Source organism: Nycticebus coucang, chromosome 18 (assembly GCF_027406575.1).
Source record: "Nycticebus coucang isolate mNycCou1 chromosome 18, mNycCou1.pri, whole genome shotgun sequence".
Lineage (NCBI taxonomy): Eukaryota > Metazoa > Chordata > Mammalia > Primates > Lorisidae > Nycticebus > Nycticebus coucang.
Genome location: NC_069797.1, coordinates 27,626,406 through 27,646,355, shown reverse-complemented (window position 1 = coordinate 27,646,355; position 19,950 = coordinate 27,626,406). Strand labels below are relative to the sequence as shown.

At 38.3% G+C, this 19,950-nt stretch overlaps 2 protein-coding genes across 2 annotated transcripts; both read right to left on the bottom strand.

Moving 5' to 3' along the window:
• Positions 1 to 499: 499 nt before the first annotated feature.
• On the bottom strand, positions 500 to 1,450 carry LOC128570408 (olfactory receptor 1D2). The gene has a single exon (XM_053569499.1). The coding sequence runs from the start codon at positions 1,436 to 1,438 to the stop codon at positions 500 to 502; it is 939 nt and encodes a 312-aa protein (XP_053425474.1). The 5' UTR covers positions 1,439 to 1,450.
• A 3,166-nt stretch (positions 1,451 to 4,616) lies between these two features.
• On the bottom strand, positions 4,617 to 18,973 carry LOC128571065 (SH3 domain-containing YSC84-like protein 1). Its single transcript, XM_053570737.1, has 3 exons — positions 18,928 to 18,973; positions 8,096 to 8,326; positions 4,617 to 5,146 (listed from the first exon to the last, which is right to left on the bottom strand). Exons 1-3 carry the CDS (start codon positions 18,971 to 18,973, stop codon positions 4,617 to 4,619), a joined length of 807 nt encoding a protein of 268 aa, XP_053426712.1.
• Positions 18,974 to 19,950: the final 977 nt, after the last annotated feature.

The following is a 19,950-nucleotide window of genomic DNA, read 5'->3' as shown; positions in this document are numbered from 1 at the left end:
AAGTTAATTAAACTCTACGTGTCAAAGTTTAGGTCAAGTTTAGGCTTTGCTGATTCACCTATGAAGACTTGCAATCTCTTTCAAACCACTTCAGTCCATTGACTAATCTTCTTATCAGTTGCCATTCACTTTCTATACATTGGATATTTGCTAGATAAGATGAGAGACACCAGTAGGTTATAATTGGTTATATATGGATAAGGCTGAGAATGTGGTCAGGCACATTAAAGAATTTGATCCTGTATAATTCTCAGATTAGTGTTAGTGTGACTTTATTTATTGTCAAGGCTGGTGATAATCTGGGGGCCACTGGGTTACACACATGTCTTTTTATCACCACAGAAATATTCACTCATTCTGAACTTGAACAATGTTATAATCACTGCTGTATTATATTACACTGTATTATATGTGTATTATTATACTGTATCCCATAGGGTATTACCTTGAATGTGGTGAAGGATATTCTAAGTCTTGACTTCAATGCCCCAAATTTCCCTCATGTCAGTGTCTGAAAGGGTTTCCTTAGGAGTCTTCCCAGAGCCCCATGCATGTCCTTGTTCCTCAGGCTGTAGATGAAAGGGTTCATCATGGGGGTCACCACAGCATACATCACTGTGGCTACTGAGTCCTTCATGGAGTAGGTGTGGAGGGGCTTCAGGTATACCATGCAAAGCGTTCCATAGAAGAGGGAGACCACTGCCAAATGGGAGGCACATGTGGAGAAGGCTTTATACTTGTTAGAGGCTGAGGGTATTCGAAGGATGGCTCTGACGATCCAGATGTAGGACATGATCATGAATCCAAAGGGAGCAAGAAAGATAATGGAGCCCGTGGCAATCAGCATCGTGTGATTAATCTGTGTGTCGGAACATGCAAGTCGTAGCAGGACATACATCTCACAGAATATGTAGTGGATTTTCCGTGACTCACAGAAGGTCACTTTGGTCATGAGGAGTGTGTGGATGAGGCCATAGAGGACAGACAGGACCCAACACAATGTAAGGAGCAAGATACAGAGCTGAGGGCTCATGGCTGTGGTGTAGTGGAGGGGGTGGCAGATGGCCACATAGCGGTCATATGCCATCACAGCCAGGATGAGGTTGTCCAGAGCCACCAAGGAGACCAGGAAGTAGAGCTGCGTCAGACACCCCGCGTAGGAGATGGCCTTGTTCTGGGACTGAAGGTTCACCAGCATCTTAGGGATTGTGTTGGTGACGAAGAAGAGGTCAGTGAAGGAGAGGTTGGCCAGGAAGAAGTGCATGGGAGTGTGCAGGCGGGAGTCAGAGCTTATGGCCAGGATAATGAGCACATTTCCCACCACCGTGACCAGGTACATGGACAGGAACATCCAAAACAGGATTCGCTGCTGCTCAGGTCTCTCTGAGATCCCCAGGAGTAGGAACTCTGAGTCCTTGCTCTGGTTGCCTCCATCCATTTGCCCAAATTTCTGCAACCAAAAAAAAAAAAATTTTTTTTTTCTTACCAACTGCCCTTAGTTGAATAAAGGACATGAAGATGAGCAATGTCAACAGTTTTCTTAGAATTAAAAATATTTTACACCTAATGTACAAGATGTCCATAAAGTTCATGTGCAATTAAAAACTAGTAGGCTATTAAATTGCACACAAACTTTATGGACACACTGTGTATATGTTTTTATATAAGCAACAAAGTAAAAAACAGAACATGGATAGTCTTATGCCACTTAATCATTTCAGCAACTTCTAATTTGGCATACTCAGTGCTTTAGGACTAATGTCTAAGTGTTATTTTAAATCCTGTCATCTTACAATACTCTTGAAGTGTTTAATGATTATTTTATGATATTATATAGGGTTTCAAATGATATTTAATACAGACATGTGCTTTATAAGAAGTGGGTAAAGTATAATTCAAAAACAAAAGAGGAAGCAAAAATATTTGAAAGGGGTAGGAAAAATTATTATTTATTGATATGATGGTCTATTAGGAAAAAGTAGGATTATCAATTGAAAGACTATTCGAAATAAAGAAAAATTTCAGAATACTTGAAATCATGACTGAGCTTTGCCACTTACTACCTTTGGAGCCTCAGTTAGAGTACCAGAGTTCATTAAAACTCAGTTTCTTCATGTGAGAAATGGATCTTGGGGTGGTGGGCAAAATTAAGCAATGAAGTGTTTAATACCTGGTGCTGGTAACAGTGAGCACTCAGCAAATATTGCCTATTATTATATGCAGCAAAAATCGGGAGAAATAAGTTGAAAATATAATATAAAAGAATCCCATCCACATTATTAACAAATAAATCATTGCATTGATGTAAACAAGATTCAGGCAACACCTTCAAGTTCTTCAGTGAGGCATAAAGTGAAAATTAAGTAAATGGATAGACATACCCAGATCTGTATAGAAAAGTGAAGTGTTTCAAAGGTACATATTCTCCTGAATTATCCCAAAAAAAACTATTTGATGTGAAAAATTATAACAGGGGTTGTAAGAAACAAAAGTAATTTAAATTTCATCTAAGAATAAGCCTGAAAATAGCCAAGAAAATGTTGAAAAAGAGAGTAACAAGATGACACTTGCTCCATCAGATTTCAGGGACTCTAAAACAGCACAGTACTGATGCTGGAATGAACAGGTCAGTAGAACAGGAGAGAAACTTCACAGACAGACACAAAAACGTGGGATTTGGTAGATTATTATGATAGCACCAGTCAGTGGCAGGTAAAGTTTGAATTATTCAAGAAATGGCATTGGGATAACTGTGTAATTATTTAAAAGAATATTTAGAGCAATATTTCATATCTTATTAAACTTAATGTCAAACATACTAAAAATTAAAATAACGAAGAGTACCATTTTTCCTTTGAAAGCTTTCATGTGTCTAGAATAAAATTTTTAAAAATTCATGAAAAGAAAAGGGAGGAAATATATTTACAAATTATATTAAATTTCACTGCGTGGGGATAGAGTGCAACTATTCACATTTTAATGTTTTTTAAATTTAAGATGTGAAAAAAGCCAGTCCTGTGAAGTGCTGATCTAAGAGCATCACAGGAAGAGCTGTGTGTGCAGTGGCTCTGAGGTGGGAAAGGTCTTGTATTTAAGGAACTAAATACGGTCAAGTAACTAAAAATGGTTGGAGTAAAGAGGAGAGTGGTGAGATATGGGATTGTGCAGGTGATAGGAGACCAGTTCATGCAAAGCCTTGTTAAGGTTTAAATTTGTATTCTAAGTGCCTTAAAGGATATTCAGCAGGAGAGGGTAAATATATTTAGCAATTCTTCTTCTATTTGTATCTTCTGATAGCATTTTATTTATTTATTTTTATTTTTATTTTTTTTTGAACAGAGTCTCACTCTGTCACCCTGGGTAGAGTGCCGTGGCGTCATAGCTCACAGTAACCTCAAACACTTGGGCTCAAGTGATTCTCTTGCCTCAGCCTCCCAAGTAGCTGGGACAACAGGTGCCTGCCATAACACCAAGCTAGTTTTTTTGTTTGGTAGCCATAGGGATCTTGTTCTTACACAAGCTGGTCTTGAACTCCTGAGGTCAAGTGATCCACTTGCCTCAGCCTCTCAGAGTGCTAGGATTAAGGGAATGAGCCACCATCACTGGCCTTCCGATAGTATTTTAATAATTAACAATGGTTGTTTAATTTTTATTTATTTTTTTATTTTTATTTTATTTTATTTTTTTTTAGCAAGTATATTAAAAATTTATTTAGGGACAACTTCAACCGCATCACCATAAGTTGATTCTACTGCAAGAAATGTACCAACATAGGCCCATAAAGAAGAGTTAATAAATGCCATCTCTTTTAATGCATAGTGGTTGGATTTCTTTGTAATTCAAATGAATATATACAATTTTTGAAGGTATAAAGATAATATTTAAAGATTCATATTCTAGTTAATTCCTACAACTCTATGTATAACTTAATACTTTAAGCTGATTTCTTTTTTTGTAGTCACTTTATAAATAGAAAAGTATAACTTGACATTCATGGCTCAATCCCCAAGATTCTCAAATTAACATAGTTACCATGCCCATAGCTAGCTCAAATTTTAGTGATGTTTGAAAAAAAAGAACACAAAAGTACTATGACCACATAAACTGTAGGATATTTACTATTAACTACCTGATAAAAACAAGTAAAAAGTATTTATTAAGAAAGCTATAGTTTATATACAGAAAAACAAAATCTTTTACGTACTGGATTGAAAGTTTGCAGAACACAAGTGTTTTTAAACTTATATTAAACATTGCTTAGCTGGATAGTAAATCCTGTCAGTGTAGAATTTTTTTGTGTGTGTAAGTCTTAAAGAAGAAAGTGGCATGAACTTTAATTCATGGTTACATAATTGGCTGGAAAAATGCCAGTTCGACCTCGAAGCTTTCCTTCCCACCAATCAAAATGTGAATCGGTTTTTGATATAACTATGATTCTATCTCCAGCTTGAAAATTCAAATCCCCTGGCTGCTGTGCTTCAAACGAATAGAGCGCTGTCACTTCTTTTTTTTTTTTGTAGAGACAGAGTGTCACTGTACCGCCCTCGGGTAGAGTGCCGTGGCGTCACACGGCTCACAGCAACCTCTAACTCTTGGGCTTACGCGATTCTCTTGCCTCAGCCTCCTATCGGCAGATTTGAATTGCCAACTCTCTCATGATAGCTAGGAAGTTCAGGATAGAGCTTATACTCATTTCTGTCACTTTGAGAGCCAGAAGTCAGGTGGACAGGTGCCGATGGCTTTTGTGGTCTCAACCCTGGTTTTGGGGGTAATTCTTTAGCCTTGCGCTGCTGCTCACGTGCTGCTTGCCTGGCGTTGATTCGTTGTCCTTCATTTTCATACTTTTCAGTAAAGGAATAGAGAATTTCATAGAGATCTTCTGCTTGAGCAGGTGGCGGTATATCTCCAAATAAAATATCATAAGCTCGAATATCTTGGCAATAAAATTTTCGATTAGTCTCTTTCCTTTCGATCAGACAGCTGCCCTCCAGAGACACACCAGCAAAGAGACCCCTGGACTTGCAGTACGTGAAGACGGCAGCTGAGCTCCTCAGGGCAACATTCCCTTCTAAGTTCCTTCCCACAGGCCCGACAGCCACCGTGAGGTTCCCGCCGAGTGTCAGATTACCACCCTTTGCAAAAGCTTCTACAGGTTGAGTAATATAGGTACTAATTCCTCTTTAAAGGTTTGGTAGAATTCTGACGTGAAACCATCTGGTCCCGGGCTTTTCTTTTTAGGGAGGTTTTGTATAGTTGATGCTATTTCTGAACTTGATATGGGTCTGTTCAACATTTCCACTTGATTCTGGTTAAGTCTTGGAAGGTGGCGTGCTTCCAAGTATTGGTCTATATATTACTCAACCTGTTCCAAAATGTAGAAAAAGAAGGAAGACTACCCAACACGTTCTATGAAGCAAATATCACCCTGATCCCCAAACCAGGAAAAGACCCAACAAGAAAAGAAAATTATAGACCAATATCACTAATGAATATAGATGCAAAAATATTCAAGAAGATCCTAACAAACAGAATCCAACAACACATCAAACAAATTATACATCATGACCAAGTTGGTTTTATCCCAGGGTCTCAAGGCTGGTTCAATATACGTAAATCTATAAATGTAATTCAGCACATAAAGAAATTAAAAAACAAAGACCATATGATTCTCTCAATTGATGCAGAAAAAGCTTTTGATAATATCCAGCATCCCTTCATGATCAGAACACTCAAGAAAATTGGTCTAGAAGGGACTTTTCTTAAACTGATAGAGGCTATCTACAGCAAACCCACAGCCAATATCATATTGAATGGAGTTAAATTGGAATCATTTCCACTCAGATCAGGAACCAGACAAGGCTGCCCATTGTCTCCATTGCTTTTCAACATTGTAATGGAAGTTTTAGCCACCGCAATTAGGGAAGAAAAGGCGATCCAGGGTATCCATATAGGGTCAGAAGAGATCAAACTCTCGCTCTTCGCAGATGATATGATTGTGTATCTGGAAAACACTAGGGACTCTACTACAAAACTCCTAGAAGTGATCAAGGAATACAGCAGCGTCTCAGGTTACAAAATCAACATTCATAAATCGGTAGCCTTTATATACACCAACAACAGTCAAATTGAAAAAGCAGTTAAGGACTCTATCCCATTCACAGTAGTGCCAAAGAAGATGAAATATTTGGGAATTTACCTAACAAAAGATGTGAAAGATCTCTATAAAGAGAACTATGAAACTCTAAGAAAAGAAATAGCTGAAAATGTTAACAAATGGAAAAACATACCATGCTCATGGCTAGGAAGAATCAACATTATCAAAATGTCCATACTACCCAAAGCAATATATAATTTCAACGCACTCCCTATTAAAGCTCCACTGTCATATTTTAAAGATCTTGAAAAAACATTACTTCGTTTTATATGGAATCAGAAAAAACCTCGAATAGCCAAGACATTACTCAGAAATAAAAACAAAACAGGAGGAATCACACTACCAGACCTCAGACTTTACTACAAATCGATAGTGATCAAAACAGCATGGTATTGGCACAAAAACAGAGAAGTAGATATCTGGAATAGAATAGAGAACCAAGAGATGAATCCAGCTACTTACCGCTATTTGATTTTTGACAAGCCAATTAAAAACATTCAGTGGGGAAAAGATTCCCTATTTAACAAATGGTGCTGGGTGAACTGGCTGGCAACCTGCAGAAGACTGAAATTGGACCCACACCTTTCACCATTAACTAAGATAGACTCTCATTGGATTAAAGATTTAAACTTAAGACATGAAACTATAAAAATACTAGAGGAGAATGCAGGGAAAACCCTTGAAGAAATTGGTCTGGGTGAGTATTTCATGAGGAGAACCCCCCGGGCAATTGAAGCAGCTTCAAAAATACACTACTGGGACTTGATCAAACTAAAAAGCTTCTGCACAGCTAAGAACACAGTAAGCAGAGCAAGCAGACAGCCCTCAGAATGGGAGAAGATATTTGCAGGGTATAACTCTGACAAAGGTTTAATAACCAGAATCCACAGAGAACTCAAACGCATCAGCAAGAAAAAAACAAGGGATCCCATCGCAGGCTGGGCAAGGGATTTGAAGAGAAACTTCTCTGAAGAAGACAGGCACAAGGCCTTCAGACATATGAAAAAATGCTCATCATCTTTAATCATCAGAGAAATGCAAATCAAAACTACTTTGAGATATCATCTAACTCCAATGAGACTAGCCTATATCACAAAATCTCAAGACCAGAGATGCTGGCGTGGATGCAGAGAAAAGGGAACACTTCTGCACTGCTGGTGGGAATGCAAATTAATACATTCCTTTTGGAAAGATATATGGAGAACACTCAGAGATCTAAAAATAGATCTGCCATTCAATCTGTAATTCCTCTGCTGGGCATATACCCAGAAGACCAAAAATCACAACATAACAAAGATATTTGTACCAGAATGTTTATTGCAGCCCAATTCATAATAGCTAAGTCATGGAAAAAGCCCAAGTGCCCATCGATCCACGAATGGATTAATAAATTGTGGTATATGTATACCATGGAATACTATGCAGCCTTAAAGAAAGATGGAGACTTTACCTCTTTCATGTTTACATGGATGGAGCTGGAACATATTCTTCTTAGTAAAGTATCCCAAGAATGGAAGAAAAAATACCCAATGTACACAGCCCTACTATGAAACTAATTTGGGACTCTCACATGAAAGCTATAACCCAGCTACAACTTAACAATAGGGGGAAGTGGGAAAGGGGGGGTGGGTAGAGGGAGGGGAATCGGTGGGATCACACCTGTGGTGCATATTACAGGGGTATTTGCGAAACTTGGTAAATGTAGAATGTAAATGTTTTGGCACAGTAACTGAGATAACGCCGGAAAGGCTATGTTAACCACTGTGATAAAAATGTGTCAAATGGTTTATGAAGTGAGTGTATGATGCCCCATAATCATATCATTGTATACAGTTGTGATTTAATAAAAAAATTAAAAAAAAAAAAAAGCTTCTACAGCTCTGTCGTAATTCAGAATTATTACTAAATCTGATACCTCAATTCCTATTTCAAATCCCCCACCAAGGCCAGCTATCCCAATGGCAGAAGGTGCGGACCATTTCCCATCGGTACGCCGTGCCAGCACGAAGCCGCTGCCTCCTCTGGCTGTCACCAGGAACCCAGCCTTGACCACAGACAGGACTGCGAGTCCTTTCGCCTTGGCGATTATATGGGCAGGAATGATCTTGTCAGGTCCATTTCTGGAAGTAATTTCTGTGAATTCTCTTAATATTTTAGCAGCCTTTTTTGCTTCTGATTTCAAATTGGAAGGTATGGGGTTATTCACTGGCGGCAGAAACACCACCAGCCCCAAGAGGAATGCAGTACCCCACCTCCTCGATCTCTTTTTAAATGAGTAAATCAAACCCACTAGCCCACTGCAGGTGGCTGGTCGCAGCGGCCTCGAATGGGGCACCTGGGCGGGGGTCGGCCGCAGTTCCCGGCTGCACTGCACCAGCCAACACCCGCAGCGCCCCACTGCACCTACACCGGTTGTTTAATTTTTAATTAAATGTTTTCCCAGTTGTCTACATTAGGCAAGCTAATAGTTAATAGCTTGCCTAATACTGAACCACACTTGCATCCCCAAAATAAACCACTGAAACTTATTTGTTAATTGTTTTATTTAGGCTTTGTAGTCATGTTTATAAAGAGGTTGGTCTATAGTTTTTTGTGTGTTATCCCTATTATCTTTTGGAATGGGTTGACTCATATTGGAGTCATCTTGTATACTCTTATTATCAATTATAACACTGGAATTTGTTGAAATCTCTTCAATAGCTTAAGATATCAATTTTAAAAGAAATTTCATAGAATGTGTTTTCCAAAAAATAGCCTGCTTGCTGGCTTTCCTTCTTTTCCTTCCTTCCTCCTCTCCCCTCCCCTCCCCTCCTCTCCCCTCCTCTCCCCTCCTCTCTTCTCCTCTCCTCTCCTTTCCTTCCTTCTCTCTCTTTCTTTCTTTCCTACATTTATACAGAGTATTACTCCATCACCCTGGGTAGAGTACCATGGCATCATAGCTCACAGCAACCTCAAACTCTTGGGTTCAAGTGATCTTCTTGTCTCAGTCTCCTGAGAAGCTGGGATAAGAGGTCCCCACCACAACACCCTGCTAGTTTTTCTGTTTTTACTAGAGAGAGGGTCTCATTTTGCTCAGGCTGGTCTTGAACTCCTGAGCTCAGGCAATCCACCCACTTTGGCCTCCCCGAGTGCCAAGATTACAGGAATGCACCACTGCGCCTGGCCTCAAAAAATAGCTTTTACTGCATTGCAATCTACTGATTATAAAAAAACTTCCATTGTGAATAATTCATATAATACAAAAAATGCAAAAAAAAAAATGTAAATTGAGAGTCAAAGTCATCACAAAGTCTCCCTGACCAACCTCTGTTGGCATTTTTGTGGTCACACTTTCAGTTTTTTCCATCCAATCATCTTTATTCACACAATGAACCGATTGGGCAACTTTATCCAAGTCAATATCAACATTTATTACCAATTTCTTACTATTAAGTAAGCTTATTTTTCTGCCTGCATAATTTTTTCCTTTATTCTTAAAATTTAAAAATTTATCAGGTCTATTCAGTGTTATTTTTCTTTATTGGTTTCTCTAGAGAAAGCCAATCTAAAAATTATGTCTCTACTAATTATAATTTTTTTCATTCCTTTAAAATTTTGTTTACGTTTCTTAGAATTAATACTATAACTATAGTGCAGGCGTCCTCAAACTTTTTTTTTTTTTTTTTTTTTTTTTTTTTTAATTTGGCCAGGGCTGGGTTTGAACCCGCCACCTCCGGCATGTGGGACCGGCGCCCTACCCGCTGAGCCACAGGCGCCGCCCCGTCCTCAAACTTTTTAAACAGGGGGCCAATTCACTGTCCCTCAGAGCATTGGAGGGCCGGACTATAGTTAAAAAAAAAACCCAAAAAACTATGAACAAATTCCTATGCACACTGCACATATCTTATTTTGAAGTAAAAAAACAAAATGGGAACAAATACAATCACACTGCCTCATGTGGCCTGCGGGCCGCAGTTTGAGGACCCCTGCTATAGTGGATATACAGAGGGTGCCAAAAATGTATGCACATTTTATGAAAGAAAGAACTTTATTAAAATTAAAATAATACATTTATATACTGATAATACAAGATGAATACAAGTCATCTTGAGCACCTCTTGTATCTGCAGAAGTCGAACATGACTTTAGTACTACAAATTAAATGCAGCGTTTTCCTTTCTTAAAATCTGTATATATTTTTGGTACCTTCAGTATAATTAGCATTTCATTCTGGTGACTATTCCATTTACCCTCCAGAAACTTCTTTGTAAATTACATATTAAAATAGCTATTTGAAGAATGTCATTCCAATTAACCAGGTGAATGGTCCCTTTATGCAAAAGGCTTTTTTTTTTTTATGAAAACAGACAAATCTTAAAAAATTAATGTGTTGTATCAATGGCATGATTGCATCTATGGCATGTATTGCATCTATCAAAGGAGATTGCTCCTCTATCAAGAAATCTTGCTTTTGGGTATGCAGTGAAATCATTAATTTTTAAAATATAATGGAGTTGGCATTTGACTTCTGGCATGACAATGTGAAGAGCTGCACTGACCCACTCTTCAGTCACAAGGGTGAAATTATAAAAACACAAACAAAAGATTCTTTTGACCCTATGGGCAAATGGCAAATAAATACCTATTAAGTAAATATATGAAAGGTAGGTAAGAATGTGAGAGTCTGTGGTACTATGTGTTAGAACTAGACTGTTTTTCCTCTGACCCCAGCTCAGTGAGGTAGAAATTCTACTCCAGACTACTGCAGCTCTGATCACAGAGCTCCCTCTTCCCCCATAGAAGCAAGGATTTCTTCCCAGGAGGAGAAAGACATATAGACAAAGGCTTGATATACTTGATATAGAAAAAGCTGTTGTTAATCAATACTAAAATTAAACCCCCCCACAGGGAAACAGCAATAGATGTGAGCATGAAATTTACAGAAGAAAAAACACATGAAAAATCATAAAACTTCACTCCTTATCAGCGAATGGGGTGACTAGGCAATTTTATAATGCCTAGTATAGTTATAGTCCACTGTAAGCAAATAAATGGGTATAATTTTATAGAGGCTAATTTGACTCTGCATTTCATAAAACTCATATCGTAAAAATGGTATCTCTTTGAGCAATCCTAGTTTTAGGGATTTATCTTAAATTATAATCAGACAAAAACATAGATATGTGTGTATAAGATGTTTACAGTAAAAACAGAAAACAGAAATAATTTAAACACCATCAGAGATGAAGTTAAAGAAAACACACAATCCATAAATTAAAGGCACATAATGAAGCCATTATAAGTATGTATATATTCCATATATATATGTGTTAATGATAATTGTTAAATGAAAATGTAATTTATTCTTATCTAGTAAAATAGGAGAATTATTGGGGTCATCATGAGGAAGAAATAAAGACATACATGTAAGGTGCTCAACTCTGGCCGGGCACCGTCCGTGCTGCAGAAGGCTTTCTGAATTACAGATCTATCATGAAACTTTCCTAAAGTAGCTGAGCTTCCTATTTCCTCTAGAACAGTCCAAGTTTATGGCCAAGTGGTCGAGCAGAATACCTCATCCCCCCATGGACTCTCAACTCTACTGATCTTGCACTTTCTCCTCCAGCCATGTGTTGCAGCTTATCTTTTCCTAATTCACAAAATGTCTTTTATATCAGCTGACCCTTTCTCTGAATGTACGTTCTCCATTCTGCTTTGCCATTGTCAGCCCGGAATGATACACCATCACTCCCATGTGCACGTAAGCATCTCCTCTGAGTGGCAGTCTCCTCCCACTCCAGTTTCTGTACTGTTTCTAGGTCTTTACATTCTTTTAGAATCGACTCATCCCACATTTTGCTTACTTATCTGTTTTTTTTTGTGACTCTGTGAGAGCCTCGAGAACAGGGACAGACAGCGTCATTTCCATTGTTGTGTCGTCAGGACCTTCCACAGTCCCAGGCATAGTGTAGGGATCAATATAGTCATTGAGGGTTGAACTGAACTGGATAGAATATTAGGTACACCACACATTTGAGAACAATGAAAAGGAAGAGTCATGAGCCTAAGAGCCTAAAAGAATAAGAGACAGTATAGATAAAAACGCAGTTGTTTGAAAGCTATCACACTACCTCACTTCAAAATATAATATGAAGCTATAGTAATGGAAAAAGCATAGTATTGGTGTAAAAACAGACACATGGACCAATGGAACAGAATAAATAACCCAGAAATGAATCCACGTGTTTACAACTCATTTTTGACAGCAGTGATAAGAATCTACACTGGGGAGAGGACTCCAGCTTCAATAAATGGTGTCGGGACCACTGGATATCTATGTACATATATGCAGAAAAGTAAAACTAGGTTTCTATCTCTTACCATTCAGGGGCAACTAAAATAGATTAAAAAATTAAACATAAGACCCAAAGTTATAAAACTAAAGAAAAAAACAGGGGGAAATGCTTCAGGACACTGGTACAGGCAAATATATTATGGCTAAGACTTCAGAAGTCCAGGTAGCAAACATGAAAATAGACAAATGGGACTATATTAAACTAAAAAGCTCCTGCACAGAAAAGGAAACAATCAAAAGAGTGAAGAGACAACGTGCAGATTGGGAGAAAATATTTGCAACCTATTCATCTGACAAGGGATTAATGTCCACAATATATGAGGAACCCAAAACTCAATCGGAATAAACTCAAATAACCCCATTAAAAAGTAGGCGAACAACATGAACAGACATTTCCCAAGGGAAGACATCCCAACAGTGAGTAGGTATATGAAAAAATGGTCAACATTACTAATCATCAGGGAAATGCAAATTAAAACTGCTATGAGATATCATCTCACCTAGTTAGAATGGCTATTATCAAAAAGACATAAAATAACAAATTCTAGTGAGGATGTGTAGAAAGGGAACTCATATACTATTGGTGGGAATGTAAATTAGTATAACCACTATCGAAAATAGTATGGAGATTTTTCAAAAAAATAAAAATAGAGCTTCCATACAATCCAGCAACCCCACTACTGTGAATTTATCCAAAGAAAAGGAAAGCAGCTTATTCCCATGTTCATTGCAGCACTATTTACAATATCCAATATACGGATCGAGCTAAGTGTCTGTCATCAGATGAATGGAAAAAAACTTGGTGTATATGTACTACTGAGCTATACAAAAGAATGAAATCATATCATTTGCAGCAATATGGTTGGAACTGGAGGTCATTATGTTAAATGAAATAAGCCAAGCACAGGCAGAGAAATCTTTCATGTTCCCACTCATATGTGGAAGTTTAAAAAGTCACTGTCATGGAGATAGGAGAATGATATTAGTAGAATTTGAGAAGGGTGGAGGGAGGAATGAAGACAGGTACAAACACACAGTTATGTCACGGAATAAGTATTTGATAGCACAGTAGGGTGACTATGTATTATATATTTCAAAATAGCTGGAAGAGAAGACTTGAAATGTCCCCAACCTAAAGAAATGAAAAATATTTGAGGTGACCCTGCTTTGATTATTATACTTGCATGTAGATATCAAAATATCACTTGTACCCCAGAAATACGTATAATTATTATGCATTAATGAAAAAATTTTTAAATGCAGCTTGTTTTGATAACAAGCCAGTATGCCAGGGAAGTGTGAAGTCTGTTAGGCAAATTCAATCATCATTAATTTGAGGTGGTAGCAAAATAAATACTCAGATGTGAGAACTAGGAGTAACCTAGGATACTAGAGAAATTTGGAGTTTGGGGGTACGGGCATAGGGCAGTTTTAACATTTATCAAATGAATGAATTTATTACCTCAATTTACCAAGTTAAGTCTCCAGATATCCAGTATAAGAAGGAGATTTTGAAACAGAAGTTTGGGTTCAAACCCCCAGTTTACAAATTCATACTTTTTTTTTTTTTTTTGAGACAGAGCCTCAAGCTGTCACCTTGGGTAGAGTGCTGTGGCATCACAGCTCAAAGCAACCTCCAACTCCTGGGCTTAAGTGATTCTCTTGCCTCAGCCTCCCAAATAGCTGGGACTACAGATGCCCACCACAATGGCCGGCTATTTTTTGGTTGTAGTTGTCACTGTTGTTTGGCAGGCCCGGGCCGGTTTTGGACCCACCATACTGGTCACATGCTGGTGTATGTGGCTGGTGCCTTAGCTGCTTGAGCTGCAGGTACCGACCCCAAATTCATACTTTTTTTGAACAAACTGCTACCCTTTATTTGGTCAGACAATGGGTTATGTGATATATATGTAAGTATGTGTACACATGTATTTTATGTATATATACATACATATAAAGTTCTACACATACATATATGCACACATATACAGTGCCAGTGAAGGGAACTGGGGAGGATGTATATTCTCCATTACAGAAGAGACTCAAGGAGGTTGCATGATGTTTGGGCTAAGGGATCATTTCAAAGCCACTTCGAGGCTTTAGTGGAAATAAGTGATGGTCTCTATAAATAAAGTTCCAAGTTGTACAGTAGTGATGTGGTTGTCCTCTGGCATTTGAGTGAAAACTGAAGTAACCCTTAGGAGATGCTCTCACATCTGTTATTTGCTACCCATATAGTTCTCCCGTGGTTCAGCACCATGAATGAGCTCATTTATTTTCACAGTGCTTGAGTGCTGCTTTGAGCATCAAGATCTTCTCAAAGTCACAATGTGATCCGAAGGCAGAGACGAGCCCCTGACCAGGAGTGCCAGGCTGTGTGCTTGCTTTGTGTTAGCCTACCCCTGGGAGGAAGGAGAAAACCTGGAAATTTGATTCTAGAAAAAGGGATGCTGCTTTCCGCTTAGAAAAACAAAGAATTGAAAAAGAAAGGAAATGATGGCTTTTTTCTCTGAGAACACCACAACATCCTCACAGTGACCTGAGTTTGAAAAAGTACCATAGTGACTCTAACTCTTAGCTTACTCGGCCACCTCTCTGCCATGAGGAGGAAGGTCTTCCACCTCCTTAGATCTCAGCAGAAACTGCTTCCTTCCACAGCCTGGTCCCTGGATTCTAGGACTCTGAGACATCTGGCTGACAATAGGGAGGATAGGGGACAGGTGACAAGACTGAAGAAAGTCAGAGGATCTCCAGAGGCATTGACACCTCAGTTTTCTGCCTCCCAAGGCAAGCGTCCCCCACTCTGTGTGCACCAGGATCACCTGTGATGCTTCAAAACAAGAAGGGTTTCTGACCACTTTGCTTGCAGTACTGGTTCTGTTCTGAGAACCAAGTCCTTTTTAATGAGCAGCCCGTGATTCTGATCTTGCACTTTGGGAAACACTACTCTGAGTTTGAAAGAGAGTGGCAGCTGTGTGGTCAGATGGGCTTAGAGACACAAACCCCTCTATTGTGTTGCTTGGCTGCAGGGGAGAGATCGTGGGGGTGGTATGACAGAGGGCTCCATACTTAAGGTAGGAAAAGTCAGCTTGGGCACCAAATTTGTGTTCCCTAACTGTATGGTTTTGAGCAGGGCACACAATCTCCCCTAGTCTCCTTGCCTCAGCTGCGTAGATTGTGAGAATTACATGTATTGGTCCATGTGAAAGTACTTTGGAAATTGCACAGTGCTTTCAAGATTCAAGGGAGTATGTGAGTATGTTTGCATGAGAAGAAAGGAGATTGAGAGAAGAGAAAGTGAGCATGAGCTGGGATGTCCAGACCTTACCTAAGGTTGGTGCTGCTCAGAGTTCAGTGGTTCTGCTGCCTCCACTTCCTTCCATATCGGAATGAAAATTCACTCAGGACGTAAAAGACTCTAAGGAATTGTTTTCTGAAGAGGACTTGGTGCCTTGTCCTATTGGCTAAAGGTGGGGAGTAAGGGACATATTGCCTGGGGTTTTAGTCCCTGCAAAAGAGGAAACAGAATTTAAGTCTCTTTTTGGCCTGATAAGGCTGGGGGGATTTGAGAACTGATGCTTGGATCCTAGACTCATTAAAGAAGGGGCTGAACATCAATCCCATCAGGCCTATTTGTCAGCTTTGGAGAGACCTTGGGGAGGCAATCCCATGGCAGCCCTTGAGATGAATATGTATAATTGCTCCACTATAATCTAGAGATGAAAATCTTGGGAAGTGAGTCTTGTTTACAAGGAGTAATCCACCTACCTATTGCGCAACAAAATGTGCCTCAGGGAGTAGGAGCCAGCCCAGAAATAAAATGGATTTCATGTACATTGCAGTCTGTCTTTGGTTCATCAGAGGTCTGGAAAAATCTTAAGTACTAATTTTGGATGAAATTATTTCTCTTAATAATTTTTCAAGTACAACACCCAGCACCAGCATGAACCCAAAGATATGTAGACACACAAGGAAATGAGAAAGCAAAAGCAAGAATCAACACATGGAAAACCCATAGGGACTCTAGACAATATAATTATTAGAGATTGAAAAAGAATGGTGCGCATGTTGCTTTAGGAAACAAAATGAAGTCTGAAAATTTTGTCAGGAATTTTGACAAACTGAACAGTCATGAGTAACCAGCCCTCAGATGAAAACCACATGACTGGCCCTCCAGAGGTCACCTTGAATTCTTTTCTAGTCAGTTCCTGCAAGGAACTGAGAAAGTGAGCATGGCCTTGACTCCTGATAGCATAAATTAGTTCAATCTATTTTTCTTTTACTTTATTGAAATGGAAATACAGAGTTTGTACTTTGTGTCTACTTCTTTCACTCAACGATGTAACTGTGACATTTGTTCAAATTGCTGCATGTGATTGTCTATTGTTTTTTTTTCCTTTTTTTTATTTTTATTAAATCATAGCTGTGTACATTAATATGATCATGGGGCACTATACACTTGGTTCATAGATCGTTTGACACATTTTCATCACACTAGTTAACATAGCTTTCATAGCATTTTCTTAGTTATTTTGCTAAGACATTCCACATTTACTAGGATTCACATATACCCTTGTAAGATGCACCGCAGGTGTAATCCCATTAATCCCCCTCCCTCCACCTACCTCCCCCCTCCCTCCCCTCCCTTTCCCCCTTCTCCCTATTCTTAGGTTGTAACTGGGTTATAGCTTTCATGTGAAGGTCCTACGTTAGTTTCATAGTAAGGGTGAGTACATTGGGTACTTTTTCTTCCATTCTTGAGACACTTTACTAAGAAGAATATGTTCCAGCTCCATCCATGTAAACATGAAAGAGGTAAAGTCTCCATCTTTTTTTAAGGCTGCATAATATTCCACGGTGTACATGTACCACAATTTATTAATCCATTCGTGGATCGATGGGCACTTGGGCTTTTTCCATGTGATTGTCTGTTGTTAATGCTCACTGCTGTGTGATGTTCATACAGTGAACATTTCAAATGCTTTTCAAATCCATTATACTATTGCCATAAATCGTAGTTTCCAATTTGGTGATGTTATGAATAGTATAGCTACATATATCCCTTGGGCATATATACCTAGGGGTAGAATTTATGGATTCCATGGGAAGACTAGTTTTTGTGGATAGTGCTAAATACTTTCCCAAAGTCCTGTATTTATATCAATTTTTCCTCCCTCCAGCAGTGTATTAGAGTTTTGCTTGCTCAACACCTTAACATAATGTATTTTTCCCCCCACGTTTTTTTCACTTTAGCTATTTATTGGATATAGTAGAACCTCATTGTGGTTTTAGTTTACATTTCTCCAATGACTAATGGAGTTGATGACCTTTCATTTGTTTTTTTTCCCCACACGTATATCCTCTTGTGTAAATTACCTATTCAAATCTGTTGTCTATTTTTTCTCTTGGGTTATCTGTCTTTATGATGTGGATTTGTACTTCCTTATATTTTCTGGCTATGAGTCCTTTGTCAGAGTTTATATTAGAGTAAGAATATCCTCTCCACCCTTGTGACTTTTATTCAGTTAATGGTGGCTTTTGAGAAACAGAAGAATTTTAATTTTAATGACAGAATTTATCATTTATCTTTTTTCATATTTAGTGTTTTTGGGTCTTAATTAAGAAATCTTTGCCGACATGTGTGATGACAGCTGTGATGGCCATTCCAGAAAAAGAGTTGCAAAATTTCTTTGAAGGGTGGACTGGGTGCTAGTGTCAGTGCATGTGAGGTCTGACAGTTACATTACTGAACGCATCCTAGAACAAGTGCTACACACCTCATTGCTGAATGTGCCTATGGTCACTTTCGAAGTACTCACCTTGAGAAGGTCTGCACTGACACTAGCACCTCGTCCACCCTTCAAAGCACTTTTCCTAGGATGAGTTTGTGAACTTAATTGTTAGACCTCATATGTTCGCTATGTTTTCCTCTGAAAGAGGTATTGTTTTACCTTTTACATTTAGTTGTACTATAAATATGGAATTTCTATTCAGTGAGGTAGAGGTCAACATATATCTTTCTCCAGTATGGATATAACAACTGATCCATTGTTATTTATTGAAAAGACCATCCTTTCATTGTTCTATTGCACTGGATATGGAATCTGGTGACTGTATACATGTGAATCTGTTTCTGGAGGCTTAGTCTGTTGCATTTGTTTGTCCATGTATCCATATTAATTACTATACCTTTTACTAAGGTAGATATACAGAGTGGCCATAAAGTTATTGCACATGAACTTTATGGCCACCCTGTGTAGTTTATTTTTTGTTCTTTTTCAGTATTTCTTTGGCTTTGCTTGATTCTGAATTTCTTTTTTTTTTAATGGGGCTTCTAAATCTCTTCTTAAAATTTCAATAAATTTGAAGGTACAAGTTATTTTTAGTTTCAGAGATTAATTGTATAGTGGTAAAGTCTGGGTTGTACTGTACCCATTACCTGAATAGTCTTTATGGCACTCGATAGGTAGTTTTTTATCCCTCATCCCTCTCCTACCCTTTGCCTTCGGAGTCTTCAATGTCAGTTATGACACTCTGTGTGACCATGAATACCTATAGCTTACCTCTCACTTATAAATGACAATATGTGGTATTTTGTTTTCCATTCCTGAGTTACTTCACTTAGGATAATGGCCTCCACCCCAGTTCTATCCAACTTGCTGCAGAAGACATTATTTCATTCCTTTTGTTGACTGAGTAGGATTCCATGGTATATATATGTGTGTGTGTGTGTGTGTGTGTGTGTGTGTGTGTGTATACATATGTTACGTGAAACATTTTTTAATCCACTTATCAATTTACGGACACTTAGATTGATTCCATTGCTATTGTGAATTATGCTGTGATAAACATGAGCAGCGTCAGATATCTTTTGGTATAATGACTTCTTTTCCTTTGGGTAGATCCCCAGTAGTGGGATTGCTGGTTGAATGGTAGGTCTATTTTAGTTCTTCGAGAAATCTCTATGCTGTTTTCCACAAAGGTTTTACTAGTTTACATTCTCACCAACAGTGTATGAGTGTTCTCTTTTCACAGCATCTGTGCAAAGGCATATTGTCTTTTGACTTTTTAATGATGGCCATTCCGATGGGGGTAAGATTGCATGCTATTGTAGTTTTAATTTGCATTTCTCTGATGACTACTGATGTTGAGGGCATTTTTTTTCATACATTTGTTGGCCATTTGTGTATCTTCTTTTGAAAAAAGCTTGTTCATTTGTTTGCCCCACATTTTAATGTTTCTTCCTTTTTGCTTGCTTTTTAAAAGTTCCTTGTAGATAGATAAATAGGCATTTTTTGTCAGATGCATAGTTTGTGAATATTTTCTCCTATTCTGCAGGTTGTATATTTTCTCTGCTGATTATTTATTTTGTTGTGCAGAGGCTTTTTAGTTTAAGTCCTATTTATTTATTTTTATTTTTGTTGCATTTGCTTTGGGTTTTTAGTCATAAATTCATATAGGT